Raw genomic sequence first — 19018 nt, forward strand, 5'->3', positions numbered from 1 at the left:
ATATATGCTCCCAGGAACAGGAAGAAGGAGTTTTACACCTGCTGGTGACTTCAGACGCCCTGATATATGCTCCCAGGAACAGGAAGAAGGAGTTTTACACCTGCTGGTGACCTCAGACGCCCTGATATATGCTCCCAGGAACAGGAAGAAGGAGTTTTACACCTGCTGGTGACTTCAGACGCCCTGATATATGCTCCCAGGAACAGGAAGAAGGAGTTTTACACCTGCTGGTGACCTCAGACGCCCTGATATGTGCTCCCAGGAACAGGAAGAAGGGGGTTTACACCTGCTGGTGACTTCAGACGCCCTGATATCTGCTCCCCGGAACAGGAAGAAGGAGTTTTACACCTGCTGGTGACTTCAGACGCCCTGATATATGCTTCCAGGAACAGGAAGAAGGAGTTTTACACCTGCTGGTGACTTCAGACGCCCTGATATATGCTCCCAGGAACAGGAAGAAGGAGTTTTATACCTGCTGGTGACTTCAGACGCCCTGATATATGCTCCCAGGAACAGGAAGAAGGAGTTTTACACCTGCTGGTGACCTCAGACGCCCTGATATGTGCTCCCAGGAACAGGAAGGAGTTTTACACCTGCTGGTGACTTCAGACGCCCTGATATATGCTCCCAGGAACAGGAAGAAGGAGTTTTACACCTGCTGGTGACCTCAGACGCCCTGATATATGCTCCCAGGAACAGGAAGAAGGAGTTTAACACCTGCTGGTGACTTCAGACGCCCTGATATTTGCTCCCAGGAACAGGAAGAAGGAGTTTTACACCTGCTGGTGACCTCAGACGCCCTGATATGTGCTCCCAGGAACAGGAAGAAGGAGTTTTACACCTGCTGCTGACCTCAGACGCCCTGATATATGCTCCCAGGAACAGGAAGAAGGAGTTTTACACCTGCTGGTGACCTCAGACGCCCTGATATATGCTCCCAGGAACAGGAAGAAGGAGTTTTACACCTGCTGGTGACTTCAGACGCCCTGATATATGCTCCCAGGAACAGGAAGGAGTTTTACACCTGCTGGTGACCTCAGACGCCCTGATATGTGCTCCCAGGAACAGGAAGGAGTTTTACACCTGCTGGTGACTTTAGACGCCCTGATATTTGCTCCCAGGAACAGGAAGGAGTTTTACACCTGCTGGTGACTTCAGACGCCCTGATATATGCTCCCAGGAACAGAAAGAAGGAGTTTTACACCTGCTGGTGACTTCAGACGCCCTGATATATGCTCCCAGGAACAGGAAGAAGGAGTTTTACACCTGCTGGTGACTTCAGACGCCCTGATATATGCTCCCAGGAACAGGAAGAAGGAGTTTTACACCTGCTGCTGACTTACAACTTAAAACTGGAGTTTTACACAATATGTCCCATTTTAAACAAAGGTTTTAAGTTGTTCATCAGAAACAGGAACAAAGAACATCTGTCTGTGATCTCAAATGAGTTATAATTGTTATTTGATTGTAGAAATTCAGAGATAATCCCAAACAGATCAAAGTATTTACCAAAGTTTTACATTTAACTTGTTTTTCTTTTTGGAGTTTGGAGTAAACTTTGGGCTTTTTAAAGAATTGTGCATTGATTGAACATTGCATAGCTCCAACCTCTGAGTGAAATAAACTGAAATGAAAAGCATCAGAGCCACTGAAGCGTCCTTGGCTGCAGGGTTTCAGTGAACGGGCCTTCCTGGCTCCGTCCCTGGCAGCAGGACAGCTTATCAGCCCGGGCACGCAGGACAGCCTGGCCCCTCGCCCACAGCTTGGCTCCATCTGGGAGCTGAGGCTCAGTTCAACACGGCGTCTGACAGGAGCAGGTGGCTGCCAGCCAGCAGGAGTCGGCCCAGAGGTGATCCACCCACCGACGGTCACGTGTCTGCAGCTGTGGATCATGAGATCTCCTGAGATCACGTCAGGTTTCAACTCACGAATGTTTGATGGAGGAGGAAGAACAGCCTCGCGTTCTGATGAATTTTAAACTCTTTTACTACAAATATGAACCACTTTGGAGTCATTTGAGTCTGCAGGTGAGCTCAGGACGGAACAACACGACTTACTAAGTTCACTCATTTCTGCACTTCTGCTCTGAACACATTTGACCTGATAAACACATCTAATGACTCTGGAAAGCTGCGTCACGGTAACGACATCAGAGAGTAACACAGCTTCTGAGCCTTATATATAAACTCCTTTCATATTAGAGCGTAATTACAAACAGTTTTACACACAGATGGTTTATTCTGTTCATCCAGCAGAGCTCCTTTTTTATAGTTCTTGTTCAACGTGACAGCTTTAAAGCAGTTCTTCTGCACAGATGATTAAAATCATTCCGCTTCAAACAGAATCCATTACCCTCCGTGTGCTTCGCCAGTGTTTCAGCCTCCAAATTAAGCAGCGCTGCTGCTCTTTAGCCGGCCTGCCAGCAGATAAGAGTTGCATTAAAATGTTCATCATGCACGCGGCGGCGGCACGAGAAGGTGCCCGGCGCTACGTTCAGGCTGCACGGCTCCCCGCCATGCGGTCAGTCTGCGCCCGTCACGCCGACTGCAGACAGTAAATCCATTTAAATGCAAATCAAACATGCTCCCGGAGTGGTTTTCCTCCTGCGAGTTCACTGGAATGTGACTGCAGGAAACCCTCAGTGTATTGATTAACTGATCGAGTCCTCACAGAAACCTTTGATGTGTTTAAGATTTTACAGAGGAGCCAGATGTGTTCTATATGAACCAATACTTCAAACTTAACTGGGTTCAATAATAAACGCTTTCAGTGTGAAACTCTGCTTTCTCTGGTCTGATGGCTGATTAAACCACCTTCACCTGGTAAAACCATCCTTAAACGGGCCAAAATAGCCGAGCTGTTCTGAGGAGCGGATGCTTGATTCTAGTCTCTTCTGAAAGAAAAACAGTCTGAGGAGCAGATGTCAGAGCATCAGAGCATCAGAGCGCAGCCTGAAGCCTCACCAAGTCCTCCACCAGATCTGATATATGAAGCCTCGACTCCTTCCCACTTCAGGAAGAGTCCTAAAACTCCTCTCCAAAGTAAACAGAGCTGTTGTGGAACCCTCTGGAGTAAATGTCGGATTTTGATCCTCTTTCCAAACACTCAGAGACTGAGTTACATGTAGCATCTGAACGCCATCAGGCCGCAGCCTGAAGCCTCACCAGATCTGACACCAGCGGAGTCAAAAGGGAATATTTACCAGCTTTTCACAGTGAAACCGTCTGAGGACAGAACATGATGCTGATGGAGGTTTAACTGAAGTTAAAGAAGGAGATGCTTTCATTCTGAATCACTCTTTAACTGATCGATGACTCTGCTGCCCTCTGCTTCTTCCACTTCTTTCTCTTTTAATCATGGCAGAGGGTCTGGTTCTGAGAACCCGAGGAGCCCTCAGCTCAAATGGAATGGAAGCCGTGGTGACGCTGACGCGCTGCCTGCTGCTCTCCTCTCAATAAGAAATGGATGATGAAATGTGGTGCTGGATCCTGCCGGGCAGCCCCCCTCCCGCCTTTATTAGCAGTTAAACAGCATGTCAGCTCAGCTCGAGCCTCCTCACACTCGCTCACAGTGATTTCTGTCTTCATTTCATGTTGCTTAAGAGACTGGACCGCAGCAGGAGAGCTGCTACCCCAACCAAACAACCAGTGAAGAAGAAGAACATTTGGAAATCCTCTCAGAGTTTGTCGCAGACTCACAGCTCCACCATCGCTTTTCAAAAGCCACCAGAACTACCATCAAAGTTCCTCCAGTTCTGTTCATATGAAGCTCAGTATGGTTCCTGTCACCTGTCCTCTTTCTCTTTCAAATCTCTTTTAAAATCTGGAACAGCCTTCCAGAAGATGTGAGACAGGCCTCAACTCTGACAATGTTTAAATCCAGGCTGAAAACAGTTCTGCTGAGCTGTGCATATGACACCTGAAAGTATTTTATCTGCACTCTTCACTTTTTGATGAATGAATTAATGATTATTTTTTATATTTTTATTTTTCCCCCTCTTCTTTGATTGCTTTTAACTGTGTTTTAATTTTTATCTTTTAAATGCCTTGTCTTTATGTAAAGCACATTGAGTTGCCTGTAGTATGAAATGTGCTGTATAAATAAAGATGCCTTGCCTTGCCTTAAATAGTTCTTATTGCAAAAAGTATTTCTTATACAGTTACTCGATTAATCGAAGGAACAACTGACAGAAAACTCGCCGACCTAAATAATCCTTTTCACACATCCACGATCAACGTTCAGGTGTGTATGAACGGGATTAAAGCCGGTAAAGACCGATTAAATAAAGTCTCTGGTGTTGGTTCTGATGCTTCTGTATCTTTTCCTCGACTATGTGAACATGTGGCGTCCTTTATGATGCGATGTCCTGCAGATATTCTGCAGACTCACCTTCTTCTTCTCTGCAGTCTGATGATAAAGTATAAAAACAGGTGAACTGGGTCAGCAGGGTCAGACTAAGCTGCTGTTTTTGGTTTTATTAGAATCAAAGCTTTGTAAAAAGGTATCAGAGATAATATCTGTGTGTTGTGTCTTCATTTTGGCTCAGTGGGTTTTGTCATGATGACCAACGTTCACATCCATCTACCTGAAAAAACACCTGCAGAGTCCTGAGGGGCTGTTTCAGAGCAGATTGGGGTAAGGAGTGGGTGGGTTTTAGGGCAATATTCCAGGGTCGGAGGCCTCACAACTGAAACACAAAGGGCTTCCAGCATCAGTCCCGGGCTAAGAGCACAAGTTGGCTCAGAAGAGCTCTAGCTCGCATGGTCTTAGTGTGGGATGTGCTTATAGAAACCAGATTGTCTGCACGCACACACACATTTAGCATATTCTGCTTCCTTAGCCACAACATGCTGGATTTCATGGACTTAACAGAAGGCCTAAACTAGGTAAGAGTGTTCAGAATCAGCCTCGAACACAACCAGCCCGACAAATCTGTCACAGAGTGTCGTCAGCTGATAATCCCGCAGTGGAGGTTTGAGCTCCCATCACAAACTTCTCTCCACAGAAACAGCTGCAGCTGTGGTGCAGGTAGCAAACCGGGAGGGACGTGTTATTCATGGCTGCTGTGGTGATGCAATAGGCAGCTTTTTGAACTGAAGACAGGTGCAGGACGCAAAGACGCATCGAATCATATTCACAGCTCTAATGTCAGTCATTTTCACCTCTTATCCAGCTGAAATGATTCCTACTGCAGTGAACCGGATCTTCACCCTTTAAATCCCTTCCACTGCTCCTCGCTGTCCTTTTTTTACATCAAAACCAAGCTGGTGTGTGAAAATGGCCGACAGAGAAGTGTAAACAGCAACATCCGTCTTTGGAACGCCCAGCTGCAGATACGTGCAACTGAAATCAAGTCACGCTGCAGTTAGCTTTAGCAGCTGGTGTTGGTAGCAGATCCACAGATGAAGAGAGTCCCCTCTTCAGCTCAGTGTTTATCTGAGGCCAAACCAAACCAGACTAAATCACAGACAGCCTGAACCTGAAGGCTCGGGGCCATCGCTGTGATGAAAACATTTATCCACAAAGCTCACACCTTCAGCTGGAGCGGAGATTATTGACCGGCCTCTGCAGCCATCACAAGCCACAGAAAGGTCAAACTCTATATTAAATGAAGAGCTGAGAAGAAATTACAGAGCTGCTGCTGCTGCTTCCACCGATCATCTCCACTCTGCTCTAATCACAGATAATAAGAGGTTGAAAAATGACAGAAAGAGCAGCGGTGGACGTTATTGGAGCTGATTAAATGGCCAGTTAATGTCTGAATGAGAAGCTCAGCTGCAGCTCAGCCACGTTTATGTGGTTGTGCTGAGAAAACACTTCATCTGCACCACATCTGCACCAAAACATACTGTCACAGAGGGAAACCTGCACTAAAATATAACAGGAGGGAAACCAGGACTAAAATATCACAGGAGGGAAACCAGGACTAACATATAACAGGAGGGAAACCAGGACTAAAATATAACAGGAGGGAAACCAGGACTAAAATATCACAGGAGGGAAACCAGGACTAAAATATCACAGGAGGGAAACCAGGACGAAAATATAACAGGAGGGAAACCAGGACGAAAATATAACAGAAGGGAAAACAGGACTAAAATATAACAGAAGGGAAACCAGGACTAAAATATCACAGAAGGGAAACCAGGACTAAAATATCACAGAAGGGAAACCAGGACTAAAATATAACAGGAGGGAAACCAGGACTAAAATATAACAGGAGGGAAACCAGGACTAACATATAACAGGAGGGAAACCAGGACTAACATATCACAGGAGGAAAACCAGGACTAAAATATAACAGGAGGGAAACCAGGACGAAAATATAACAGGAGGGAAACCAGGACTAAAATATAACAGGAGGGAAACCAGGACTAACATATCACAGGAGGGAAACCAGGACTAAAATGTCACAGGAGGGAAACCAGGACTAACATATAACAGGAGGGAAACCAGGACTAAAATATCACAGAAGGGAAACCAGGACTAACATATAACAGAAGGGAAACCAGGACTAAAATATCACAGAAGGGAAACCAGGACTAACATATAACAGGAGGGAAACCAGGACTAACATATAACAGGAGGGAAACCAGGACTAACATATCACAGGAGGGAAACCAGGACGAAAATATAACAGGAGGGAAACCAGGACGAAAATATAACAGGAGGGAAACCAGGACTAAAATATAACAGGAGGGAAACCAGGACAAACATATAACAGGAGGGAAACCAGGACGAAAATATAACAGGAGGGAAACCAGGACTAAAATATAACAGGAGGGAAACCAGGACTAACATATCACAGGAGGGAAACCAGGACGAAAATATCACAGGAGGGAAACCAGGACTAAAATATCACAGGAGGAAACCAGGACTAAAATATAACAGAAGGGAAACCAGGACTAAAATATCACAGGAGGGAAACCAGGACTAACATATAACAGGAGGGAAACCAGGACTAACATGTCACAGGAGGGAAACCAGGACTAACATATCACAGGAGGGAAACCAGGACTAAAATATAACAGAAGGGAAACCAGGACTAACATATAACAGGAGGGAAACCAGGACGAAAATATAACAGGAGGGAAACCAGGACTAAAATATAACAGGAGGGAAACCAGGACTAACATATAACAGGAGGGAAACCAGGACGAAAATATAACAGGAGGGAAACCAGGACTAAAATATCACAGGAGGGAAACCAGGACTAACGTATAACAGGAGGGAAACCAGGACTAAAATATCACAGGAGTAAAACCAGGACTAACATATCACAGGAGGGAAACCAGGACTAAAATATAACAGAAGGGAAACCAGGACTAAAATATAACAGGAGGGAAATCAGGACTAAAATATCAAAGAAGGGAAACCAGGACTAAAATATAACAGGAGGGAAACCAGGACTAAAATATCACAGGAGGAAACCAGGACTAAAATATAACAGAAGGGAAACCAGGACTAAAATATCACAGGAGGGAAACCAGGACTAACATATCACAGGAGGGAAACCAGGACTAACATATAACAGAAGGGAAACCAGGACTAAAATATAACAGAAGGGAAACCAGGACTAAAATATAACAGAAGGGAAACCAGGACTAAAATATCACAGGAGGGAAACCAGGACGAAAATATAACAGAAGGGAAAACAGGACTAACATATAACAGGAGGGAAAACAGGACTAACATATAACAGGAGGGAAACCAGGACTAACATATAACAGGAGGGAAACCAGGACTAAAATATCACAGGAGGGAAACCAGGACTAAAATATCACAGGAGGAAACCAGGACTAAAATATAACAGAAGGGAAACCAGGACTAAAATATCACAGGAGGGAAACCAGGACTAACGTATAACAGGAGGGAAACCAGGACTAAAATATCACAGGAGTAAAACCAGGACTAACATATCACAGGAGGGAAACCAGGACTAAAATATAACAGAAGGGAAACCAGGACTAAAATATAACAGGAGGGAAATCAGGACTAAAATATCAAAGAAGGGAAACCAGGACTAAAATATAACAGGAGGGAAACCAGGACTAAAATATCACAGGAGGAAACCAGGACTAAAATATAACAGAAGGGAAACCAGGACTAAAATATCACAGGAGGGAAACCAGGACTAACATATCACAGGAGGGAAACCAGGACTAACATATAACAGAAGGGAAACCAGGACTAAAATATAACAGAAGGGAAACCAGGACTAAAATATAACAGAAGGGAAACCAGGACTAAAATATCACAGGAGGGAAACCAGGACGAAAATATAACAGAAGGGAAAACAGGACTAACATATAACAGGAGGGAAAACAGGACTAACATATAACAGGAGGGAAACCAGGACTAACATATAACAGGAGGGAAACCAGGACTAAAATATCACAGGAGGGAAACAAGGACTAAAATATCACAGAAGGGAAACCAGGACTAAAATATAACAGAAGGGAAAACAGGACTAACATATAACAGAAGGGAAACCAGGACGAAAATATAACAGAAGGGAAAACAGGACTAAAATATAACAGGAGGAAACCAGGACTAAAATATCACAGGAGGGAAACCAGGACTAACATATAACAGGAGGGAAACCAGGACTAAAATATCACAGGAGGAAAACCAGGACTAACATATCACAGGAGGGAAACCAGGACTAAAATATAACAGAAGGGAAACCAGGACTAAAATATAACAGGAGGGAAACCAGGACGAAAATATAACAGAAGGGAAAACAGGACTAAAATATAACAGAAGGGAAACCAGGACGAAAATATAACATGAGGGAAACCAGGACGAAAATATAACAGAAGGGAAAACAGGACTAACATATAACAGAAGGGAAAACAGGACTAAAATATCACAGAAGGGAAACCAGGACTAAAATATAACAGGAGGGAAACCAGGACTAAAATATCACAGGAGGGAAACCAGGACTAACATATCACAGGAGGAAACCAGGACTAAAATATAACAGAAGGGAAACCAGGACTAAAATATCACAGGAGGGAAACCGGGACTAACATATAACAGGAGGAAAACCAGGACTAAAATATAACAGGAGGGAAACCAGGACTAAAATATAACAGGAGGGAAACCAGGACTAAAATATCACAGGAGGAAACCAGGACTAAAATATAACAGAAGGGAAACCAGGACTAAAATATAACAGAAGGGAAACCAGGACTAAAATATAACAGGAGGGAAACCAGGACTAAAATATCACAGGAGGGAAACCAGGACTAAAATATCACAGGAGGGAAACCAGGACTAACATATAACAGGAGGGAAACCAGGACTAAAATATCACAGGAGGGAAACCAGGACTAACATATAACAGGAGGGAAACCAGGACTAAAATATCACAGGAGGAAAACCAGGACTAACATATCACAGGAGGGAAACCAGGACTAACATATAACAGGAGGGAAACCAGGACTAAAATATCACAGAAGGGAAACCAGGACTAACATATAACAGGAGGGAAACCAGGACTAACATATAACAGGAGGGAAACCAGGACGAAAATATAACAGGAGGGAAACCAGGACTAAAATATAACAGGAGGGAAACCAGGACTAACATATCACAGGAGGGAAACCAGGACTAAAATGTCACAGGAGGGAAACCAGGACTAACATGTCACAGGAGGGAAACCTGGACTAAAATATCACAGGAGGGAAACCAGGACTAACATATCACAGGAGGGAAACCTGGACTAAAATATCACAGGAGGGAAACCAGGACTAACATATAACAGGAGGGAAACCAGGACTAACATATCACAGGAGGGAAACCTGGACTAAAATATCACAGGAGGGAAACCAGGACTAACATATAACAGGAGGGAAACCAGGACTAACATATAACAGGAGGGAAACCAGGACGAAAATATAACAGGAGGGAAACCAGGACTAAAATATAACAGGAGGGAAACCAGGACTAACATATAACAGGAGGGAAACCAGGACTAAAATATCACAGGAGGGAAACAAGGACTAACATATCACAGGAGGAAAACCAGGACTAAAATATAACAGGAGGGAAATCAGGACTAAAATATCACAGAAGGGAAACCAGGACTAAAATATAACAGAAGGGAAACCAGGACTAAAATATCACAGAAGGGAAACCAGGACTAAAATATCACAGAAGGGAAACCAGGACTAAAATATAACAGAAGGGAAACCAGGACTAAAATATCACAGGAGGGAAACCAGGACTAAAATATAACAGAAGGGAAACCAGGACTAAAATATCACAGGAGGGAAACCAGGACTAACATATCACAGGAGGGAAACCAGGACTAACATATAACAGGAGGAAAACCAGGACTAAAATATAACAGGAGGGAAACCAGGACTAAAATATAACAGGAGGAAACCAGGACGAAAATATAACAGGAGGGAAACCAGGACTAACATATAACAGGAGGGAAACCAGGACTAAAATATAACAGGAGGGAAACCAGGACTAACATATAACAGGAGGGAAACCAGGACTAAAATATCACAGGAGGGAAACCAGGACTAAAATATAACAGAAGGGAAAACAGGACTAAAATATAACAGAAGGGAAACCAGGACGAAAATATAACAGGAGGGAAATCAGGACTAAAATATAACAGGAGGGAAACCAGGACTAAAATATCACAGGAGGAAAACCAGGACTAAAATATCACAGGAGGGAAACCAGGACTAAAATATAATATCTCTTGAAAATATAGAAATGGTTGATTTCAGCATTTTTTCCCAAACCTGATACAAAGAAAAGCACAAAAGGAAATCAAACTCATATCAGACCTGGATTTAATCATCTGGAGACAAACTATTCGCCTGAAGGAGAGAGTTAAGTTAGTAAATTAAGGAGAATAAAACGTGATTTTAGGGAAAGATTTGAAGTTTGATGAGACAAACGAATGGTTTAGAGAGGTGATTTATCACCAGCAGAACTCAGCTGTCAGAGAATAAAGCACTTTATTGACTTTGTTGATGGCTTCTGAACAGCAATAAAACAGTTTTCTACTGGTGCAGTTGTCAAGACAACAGAAAAGTGGTTTAAGGGATTTCCCATCAAGAAGTGCCCATCAGAGGCTCAGGAGACACTGTTCTCTACCTGCTGATAAACACACGTTTCATTTCTTCATCCTGCTCGTTTTCCTGATGAGTGACAGAGCCAAGGCCAACACAAACTCTGATGCTTCTTCCTTCTAGCAGATCACATGTCCCTCTGTCATAAAGAACGCCACATATGGACACACGGAGACGCTTTAAAAATTCAGCCGGAGCTTGGCAGAGCGGCGAGGAGCCGAAAGCACTGGACCAGGACCAGAGGGAGTCTGAGGGAGTCCAACCGGCCTGTGGGAAGCGTCGGCGCCAGGGTCGGCGCCCCACGCTCGCTGCAGAGAAAACAAGCATTTAATGTGTTGGATTAGCCGGGATTAAGGACATCTGTTGAGAAAACGCTGGTGCTTCTGTTGGTTTATCCTTCCTGCAGACGACGGGCCGGGCGGGAGGGGGAGAAGTTCAAGAATACTTTACAGCTGAAGAACAGTGAGCTTTGTGAGGCTTTATAAATGATTATTAGTGGTTCTGCTTCCCTTCTCCCGCTCTGTGACGTTTCCTTCTCCCGCTCTGTCACGTTTCCTTCTCCCGCTCTGTGACGTTTCCTTCTCCCGCTCTGTCACGTTTCCTTCTCCCGCTCTGTGACGTTTCCTTCTCCCGCTCTGTGACGTTTCCTTCTCCCGCTCTGTGACGTTTCCTTCTCCCGCTCTGTAACGTTTCCTTCTCCCACTCTGTGACGTTTCCTTCTCCCGCTCTGTGGCGTTTCCTTCTCCCGCTCTGTGACGTTTCCTTCTCCCGCTCTGTAACGTTTCCTTCTCCCGCTCTGTCACGTTTCCTTCTCCCGCTCTGTGACGTTTCCTTCTCCCGCTCTGTGGCGTTTCCTTCTCCCGCTCTGTAACGTTTCCTTCTCCCGCTCTGTGACGTTTCCTTCTCCCGCTCTGTCACGTTTCCTTCTCCCGCTCTGTGACGTTTCCTTCTCCCGCTCTGTGGCGTTTCCTTCTCCCGCTCTGTCACGTTTCCTTCTCCCGCTCTGTGACGTTTCCTTCTCCCGCTCTGTGACGTTTCCTTCTCCCGCTCGGATAACAGGAAACTACATGAAGAGAACCTGAAATCCACAGCTCCATTTTCCAGGGTTTGGATTCGCCACAGCTTTCTGTCCACAAGCCTCTCAAAGATCAATACCCACACTTGTTATTTTGAATTATTGATCCGAATACTTCACATCCAGCCAGTGGTATTTATAGCCCCATGATGTTTCCTTCTATTAAACCCTTTATTGAGTATCACTCTGAACAAACACAGTTACAGCTCAACTGTCTTCATAATCAGGGGCTTTATTAGTCATTTTCTCAACTAATTTATGTACTGATCAGTCTTCATGTGTCAAAAACACAATTACAAATGTCAAAATTTGTGTGTAAAGCCCAAAATAATCTCTCAATGAATCAAAACTTCAAGGCAAAGTTAAGAAAAGTGATTTAAACACAGCTGACAACAGGAGTAAATGTTTTTCCTTCTGTCTGAAAGCTGAAAACGTTCAACTCAGTCAAAGAATCATCATTTTAGCTTAAACAACTCATTTTTAAATATCTGCTGAAAACTAAATGAGCTTTGAGAACAGCAGAGCTGCTGACAGAACAACAAAGATCAAGTTCAGAAAGTTTCTGATGCTCCTGAACACTGAACTTCAGCGATGGAGGGCTGAAAAAGAGGAGGACAGCTTGTTCTGCCGGAGGGTGGGGAGTCGCTTAGAGGGGCCGGGGGGGAGGGGCCGAGCAGATGGACTCCTGCAGACAATAGAAGCAGACAGATGCAGCCACAAAGAGCAGCGAACACACACTTCATCGCACAAACACACTGAGACAAACGGACGCGTCCTGGGGCCGCAGTTCCTCCGACGCCCACCGGGGGCTTTCCCCAACTTCACCATAAAAAGTGAGTTTCTTCCTGCTCAGATGTCTTCTTCTCTGGTTTTAAAGGAGACAACAGTCTGATGATCTCAGAGAGAAAAGAAGTGGCATAACTTTATAAAAGTGGTACTTAACAACAGATTTAACTGATAGCTGATAGAAAGACTTTATTTCCCTGCTCTGCACGTACACAAACATCAACTCATACGAGACGCGGCCATGAGGAGCAAATACAGACTCCCAGATCAGTTATCAACAAGAAAAGAGTTCCACGTGTTTTAACCCGGAGAGAGGAAGGGAGGTTTGTCTTTGTGAACCGAACATCTGTCCACCGACTCGTCTCTGCAGACATCTGAGAACTTCCTGCAGGGCCCCAGGGGCCCCAGGGGGCCGCGACAGGACAAAGGGACGGATTTCTGCCGTCGCCCAAACCCCCCCCCCCCCTTCAGCCTGAGGCTCCCACACGCAGGGGAGGGGCCTCGCTGCCGGGCCGGGCGCAGGTCGATCCACATGATGGAACATGGAGCTGTGGTGGTGGATGCCTCCACCCAAAGAGGAAAACACTCACTTTGGATCTGAATGGCCTGAACAGGCCTCCATACAGAGTCTCTGTGCGTATCAAAGAAAAAGAAGAGCATGAAAGTAGAGCCAGGCGTTTATCTTTTATTCACGCCGCTCCAATCGATAACGCCAGCCGAGCAGCGCGTTGTTTTCTCCACAAACTTCATCAGAAACGCTCAAACGTGACAAAGAAACTGGCTGAAAGGTGAGAATCCCAAACTGAGGAATATCTAAAAGGAATTCTTCTTCACGGCGTTTTCGCTGTTTGCTTTGAGGAGCTCCATCTTCTTCCTCTTCCTCCTCCTCCTCCTTCTTCTTCTTCTTGCCTCACCGATTGTGACAACTTCCAGTATCAGTGCGTTTGGTTGGAGCCAGCGGGCAAATATTGACGGAGTGGATGTCTGAGATGAGTTAGAGGAGGAGGGTGGAGGATATCTGGAAGGCAGCGGGGGCCTCCCATGATCACAAGTCATTTTCTTTCATTTATGCCCCCCCTCCTCCTGCCTGTCCCACTCACATCAGCTCAGCTGGATCCGAGCTGTCATTTCCTCCAGCACCAGCTCAGAAATCTCCTCCTTTCACAACTTCATGCGACTGAATCAGGAAACACACGGCATCGTATGGAGGCCTGAGGGGGAAAATCCTCCCTTTACTAAACCATCAGATTCCCCTTTAAGGTCTCATCGTGTTTTAGATACCCCCCCCCAAGACCATTATTGTGAAACATAATTTCCAGATCCCAGCTTTTAATTTGAAATAAGTTAAACAGAGTCGTATTTCAGTTATTGGGAAATGTCTGCATTAGTTTGGATCCTTTACTTTATCCGTTTTAAAAAAGTTTCTCATTATTTTCAGATATCTGTGAGTTTAAAATGTTCAGGAGCTGCCGAATCATGCGAAGATGACTTTATTTTGAGATGTTGGCACCTCATTATGGGATAATAAGGATGTTTTTATGTTTTATTGTCATTTAAACCGTGAGAAACAGAAGGAAAACCTCAGCTGCTGGCCTAAATAAATAAGATAATTACTTTAAAATAGCAAATAAACTTATTATTTTCAGATACTAACCCACTAAATCAACTTTTTTTTTTTTTTTTTTTTTTTAGTTCAAATGACTTCATGCATCACTTTGTCAGGAACGGATCTCCATACAGAGTGACCCAGCATAAACTAGTTCCCTCTCCAACTCAATGATTCGCTCCATCCAGCTAATCCCCCCCCAGACAAACGGCCGTGTCACTAAAGCCGCCCGCTGAGTGTTTTATTCTGCACCATTATTGCTCATCCGAAATCACTTCAAATTAGATCCAAAAGTCAATACGAGAAGTCAATATTTAATTTGCTCATAGCAGGTAGTGATCAGGCTGGATCCCCGAAACAGGTCGCCATCATTAACATCGTGTCCTTCATGTGACGGCGCCGAGCATCATCCAACCCAGTGAAAGGAGGCGCCGCTAACAACTGGAACAGGTTCTATAAATCTCTGCATATTAATCCGTCTGGATATGAACCCAGCAGGACCACAGAGTCCTGCAGCAGATGGAGTCTGGCTCCTACAGAGTGGGTCCTGAAAGCTCACACGCTCCAAAAGCCTCAGTACCACCGCGCCTGGAAGCCCCTCACAAGACCTCCAAACCCAGTAAACGATCTGATCTCTGAACCAGAATCAGTGTGGATTACTGGGTCCAGCTGTAGAAGGTTCCCCAAGATGCTCCAAAACCATCTGAAAGTAGCTCAGAACCCATTCCAACACCGTTCACATCCACAGCCACCGTTTAACCCATTTAGGCCTAAAACGCCTGGAAAAGAATGCCTGTAAAACCTACGGGCGATTTCAGAAAGACCCCCTAAAACCTGAAGTTTTTCTGGAAATTCAGCAATTGTGTCAACGCCTACTAAATGATTGATTTCTCAGCCTCTGTAGCAGATAGAAACAAAATTCAAAAAATATTTGAGAGCTTACACCTGTGGCTTTCTTTGGAAATTGAGTTTATTTACATACACCTTCACAAAAATAGAAAATGTAAAAAGTAAAGTGCAGGAACAGCACTATTTTCAATAAGAAAACAGTAATAAAATAAAATAAAATTTAATTTTATATTTAAATTATTTATTTATCTATTTATTTTATCGCCAGTAATCTCTTCGTACTGGCAGCACAAGGAGCCCAAACACATTCCAATAAACGTTTCCATCTCCGGCACAGTTACGTGTGACCACCTTGCCATCTTTGCTCGAGCTGGAGTCTGAAGTACCTGCTCACTGTATCTATTCGCCTCAGAAACGAGATGCGCCCAAAGCTCCTCAGTAAAAATATGATTAAAAGCCTGCAACGGTGTGGCATCTGCAGGTAAATCCACTTTCACCCCTGGTGTGCGGTTGAAATCTCTCCGTCGATTACGGTGGTAATTGTCAGTCTTCCACTCACATTCAAACCCTTCAAAATCATCCTCGTCGTTATCGTCATCTTCAAACATATGTGCTCGCCATAAATCTCGATCAGTTGGGTCAGCACGTTCATCAGCATCATCAAAGCCAAGAAACTCCTCACAATCACTCCCGTCTGAAAAAGACGGTTACGCTTTCCCGGCCTTAAAGGTAGAATAACGCAACAGCGCCCCCGGCTTTAAAGGTAGAAATGCGGCAATGCTTTCCCGGCTTAAATGGGTTAAACCATGTTTAAAACGAGTCCCAAACTCTTCTAAAACCTGTTCAAAACTAAAATAACTCGTTACGCCAACTCAAAACCAGACCCTAAAACACGGTAAAACCACATCGAGGCCGGTCCAAAGGAAACCGGTAGAAAACTAGACCAAAACCCGAGTCCAAAACCAAGTCCTAATGCGGCCTAACACCAAGTGCACCATCACAGTAAAGGGTTCAGTAATTAGACCACAGCGAGTCCTTCAACATGCAGTCTGAACCCAGGCTGCTGAGCCCCCTCCACCTTCCTGGGTGGTGTTGGAGGGTCAGAGGAGCAGGGAATGAAGACGGCAGCCTGCCTCCCTTGATGCCGCCTGGCTGTTAAACACCACAGAACCTGCAGAACTCTCCAGAGAATCATTAAACAGCTTCGCTCTGTGTCGTATTATGATGTTGAGAATTGATCTGGTTCTCCGACTGCGTGTAATTACCCCTCAGGGAGGCAACAAAGGAAGGTGCTGCAGAGTCCGCTCTTCATTACTTGGCTGGAGGGGGACTTTGGCAGCGAATCAGTGCGTCTTTAACCACCAAACACAAAAAGTGGAGGAACCGGTGCTTATCAGCTGTTAATCTGAGCACCAGCAGGGATTCGGTTTCTCTTGTGAACAAAGCTCTGCTAATCTTTGCGGGTCTCCTTGAAGTGACAGTTCTGAGACTGGAGAAGCGCTTTTAATCACCTCCTCCAGTTAACAGCGACTGAACGACATCCTCTGATAAACAGCTCTTACAACACGAGCGCCGTCATAACCAGCCGAGCACATGTACGCGGTAAACCTGGAGAACTAATTCAGCCCCAATTACACACACCGACGCTCTGCAACAATTATCCAGACTTCATTTTAATTAGGTTTCCTCTTTCCTGCAGAAAGCCAGAGGAATCGACTTCCACTCCGTAATGAATGGCAGCGCTGAAATTAGCCCGACGTGTCATGAATCTCCGGCTGTTTTTCTCCTCCTCCTCCTGTCTGAGGCCTGAGAGGCCGCTCGGCCTTTAGGTTTCCCTGCAGCATCGGTGAAGAACGCGTTTCAGCCACTTCTTGACATGTTTGAGGTTTTATCTCCAAGCTCACCATCTCTCTTCTGCTCTGATACATCACAGAAAGAGCTCTGACACCTTTAAGCAGCAGATAAAGGCCACCTATCCAACATCTTTCTGTTCGACTCTCTGAACTTTCCTTAAATCTGAGTGAAAACATCCTGAATCCAGAGTGATACCAGCAAATGAGGCAAAACCCTCCTGAAATCAGACTAAATTGATCCTGCTTTGGCTTCGTCCTCCGACTTGTTCATTTTTGCTACATCTCACTGAAATAACAGAAAAAAACGAGGATCGGAACCATCTTTAACACTCAACTGAGTTTTATTTTAGCATTTTAAATAAGTCAAACAGAGCCTTCTTCCAGCCTTCCAGTCCCATCAAACAAACCGATTCCTCTGGTTCTGAAGCACCGGAGCAGAACAAGTGGGTTGTGTTGGAAGGACGGGTTCACGTCCACATGAAAAACAGCCGTAAACACGGCGAGCAGAGCCGAGCCGAGCTTCCACCTACCTGACCGTTCTGAAGCTCGTTCAGGCCTTTGCACAACGTCTGATTCTGCAAAAGAAGGAAGAGAAACATTCAGAAAACCGACACTTCTAATAATCAAACACATGCGTTGAAGATACAGATAATAAAGTCCGTCTTTGGGTCTGAACTGTAGTGGTTTCATGGTGCAGCACTGATGAACAGAAACCTGCTTTCATTGCTGAGGGTTACAGTAGAGACCAGATGGGGAAATGTATGATTAATGCAAACTACAACTTGTACATTCCTACATTTATATGTAAGAGTTGACTCGTTATGTTGCAGATAAATAATGTGAAATATGTTTGTAAATCTTTATATCTCATTAAATAAGAGAGATTGCAGGGATGCAGGCTGAAGCAGAAGCTTGTAAAGTGGCCAAAACATCTTTATTTCTATCTCAGAATCGAACAAACTAAAATAAAAACATTCATATCAACTCAGCTGGAGTTCTCATTCAGTTAATGGACCTTGGTGTAGCTGACTGTGCAGAAAAGCAGGCAGTCAGACACCCAATGCTGACTCGCCTTTGCACACACTTTGGTCACATATAATGCGAAACATATTGTCCTTTAAGTTTCGTGTCCGAGCTGTTAATTCTTCTTTTTGATTTGCTGATTTTATTATCACTGTGTGGCTAATCAACTTTGCATGTGGCTAACTGAACTAGCCAACAATCGACCACGATGACCAACAGCTTTAGAACGTCAGAGACAAGCTTGGCTGTCTTTAAAGGAACTTCTGCAATCAGCTACCAGCGTTAGCCTGTGTAGCATCGATGTAATAAACAGTCTACTTTGGGTTTAATACAGAGGCAGGTAGCACGGCTAATTACCTAGCTAACATCAGTCCTACAGCTGAGAGACCACAAACCAAAGGGGCGTGCAGTTGATTTATGTCAAAAACAGACAGAAGCTCATAGTTTTAAGGTTCACTAACTTCTCTAGAGTTGCTTTAACTCATTGGCTGCCGGCCATTTTCAGTTCAGAGACACCCATACTGCCAAGTGTTTTTCAGTATTTTGACTGATTTTCCAAGACCCACAGAAAAGTGTGTCTTATGACTATGTACACACCGAAATTACCAAAAGAAAGAGTAGACTCTCTTCTTTCATCAGGAAAAAAAAGTTTGTTTCTACCATTTTCAGTCCTTTAGTGATAGACAGTAGAACATAGATTGGTTTCACCAAAAACAGCTGTTTGACC

At 44.5% G+C, this 19018-nt stretch overlaps 1 protein-coding gene across 1 annotated transcript in view; it reads right to left on the reverse strand.

Moving 5' to 3' along the window:
* The window catches only part of phf21b (PHD finger protein 21B), a 94405-nt gene that overhangs the window by 30159 nt on the left and 45228 nt on the right, over positions 1–19018 (reverse strand). Inside the window, exon 2 of the mRNA XM_075472330.1 lies at positions 17799–17843. Within this exon, the coding sequence (XP_075328445.1) occupies positions 17799–17843 (45 nt within the window). The remainder of the gene's footprint in view (positions 1–17798; positions 17844–19018) is intronic.

Source organism: Odontesthes bonariensis, chromosome 8, assembly GCF_027942865.1.
Source record: "Odontesthes bonariensis isolate fOdoBon6 chromosome 8, fOdoBon6.hap1, whole genome shotgun sequence".
NCBI lineage: Eukaryota > Metazoa > Chordata > Actinopteri > Atheriniformes > Atherinopsidae > Odontesthes > Odontesthes bonariensis.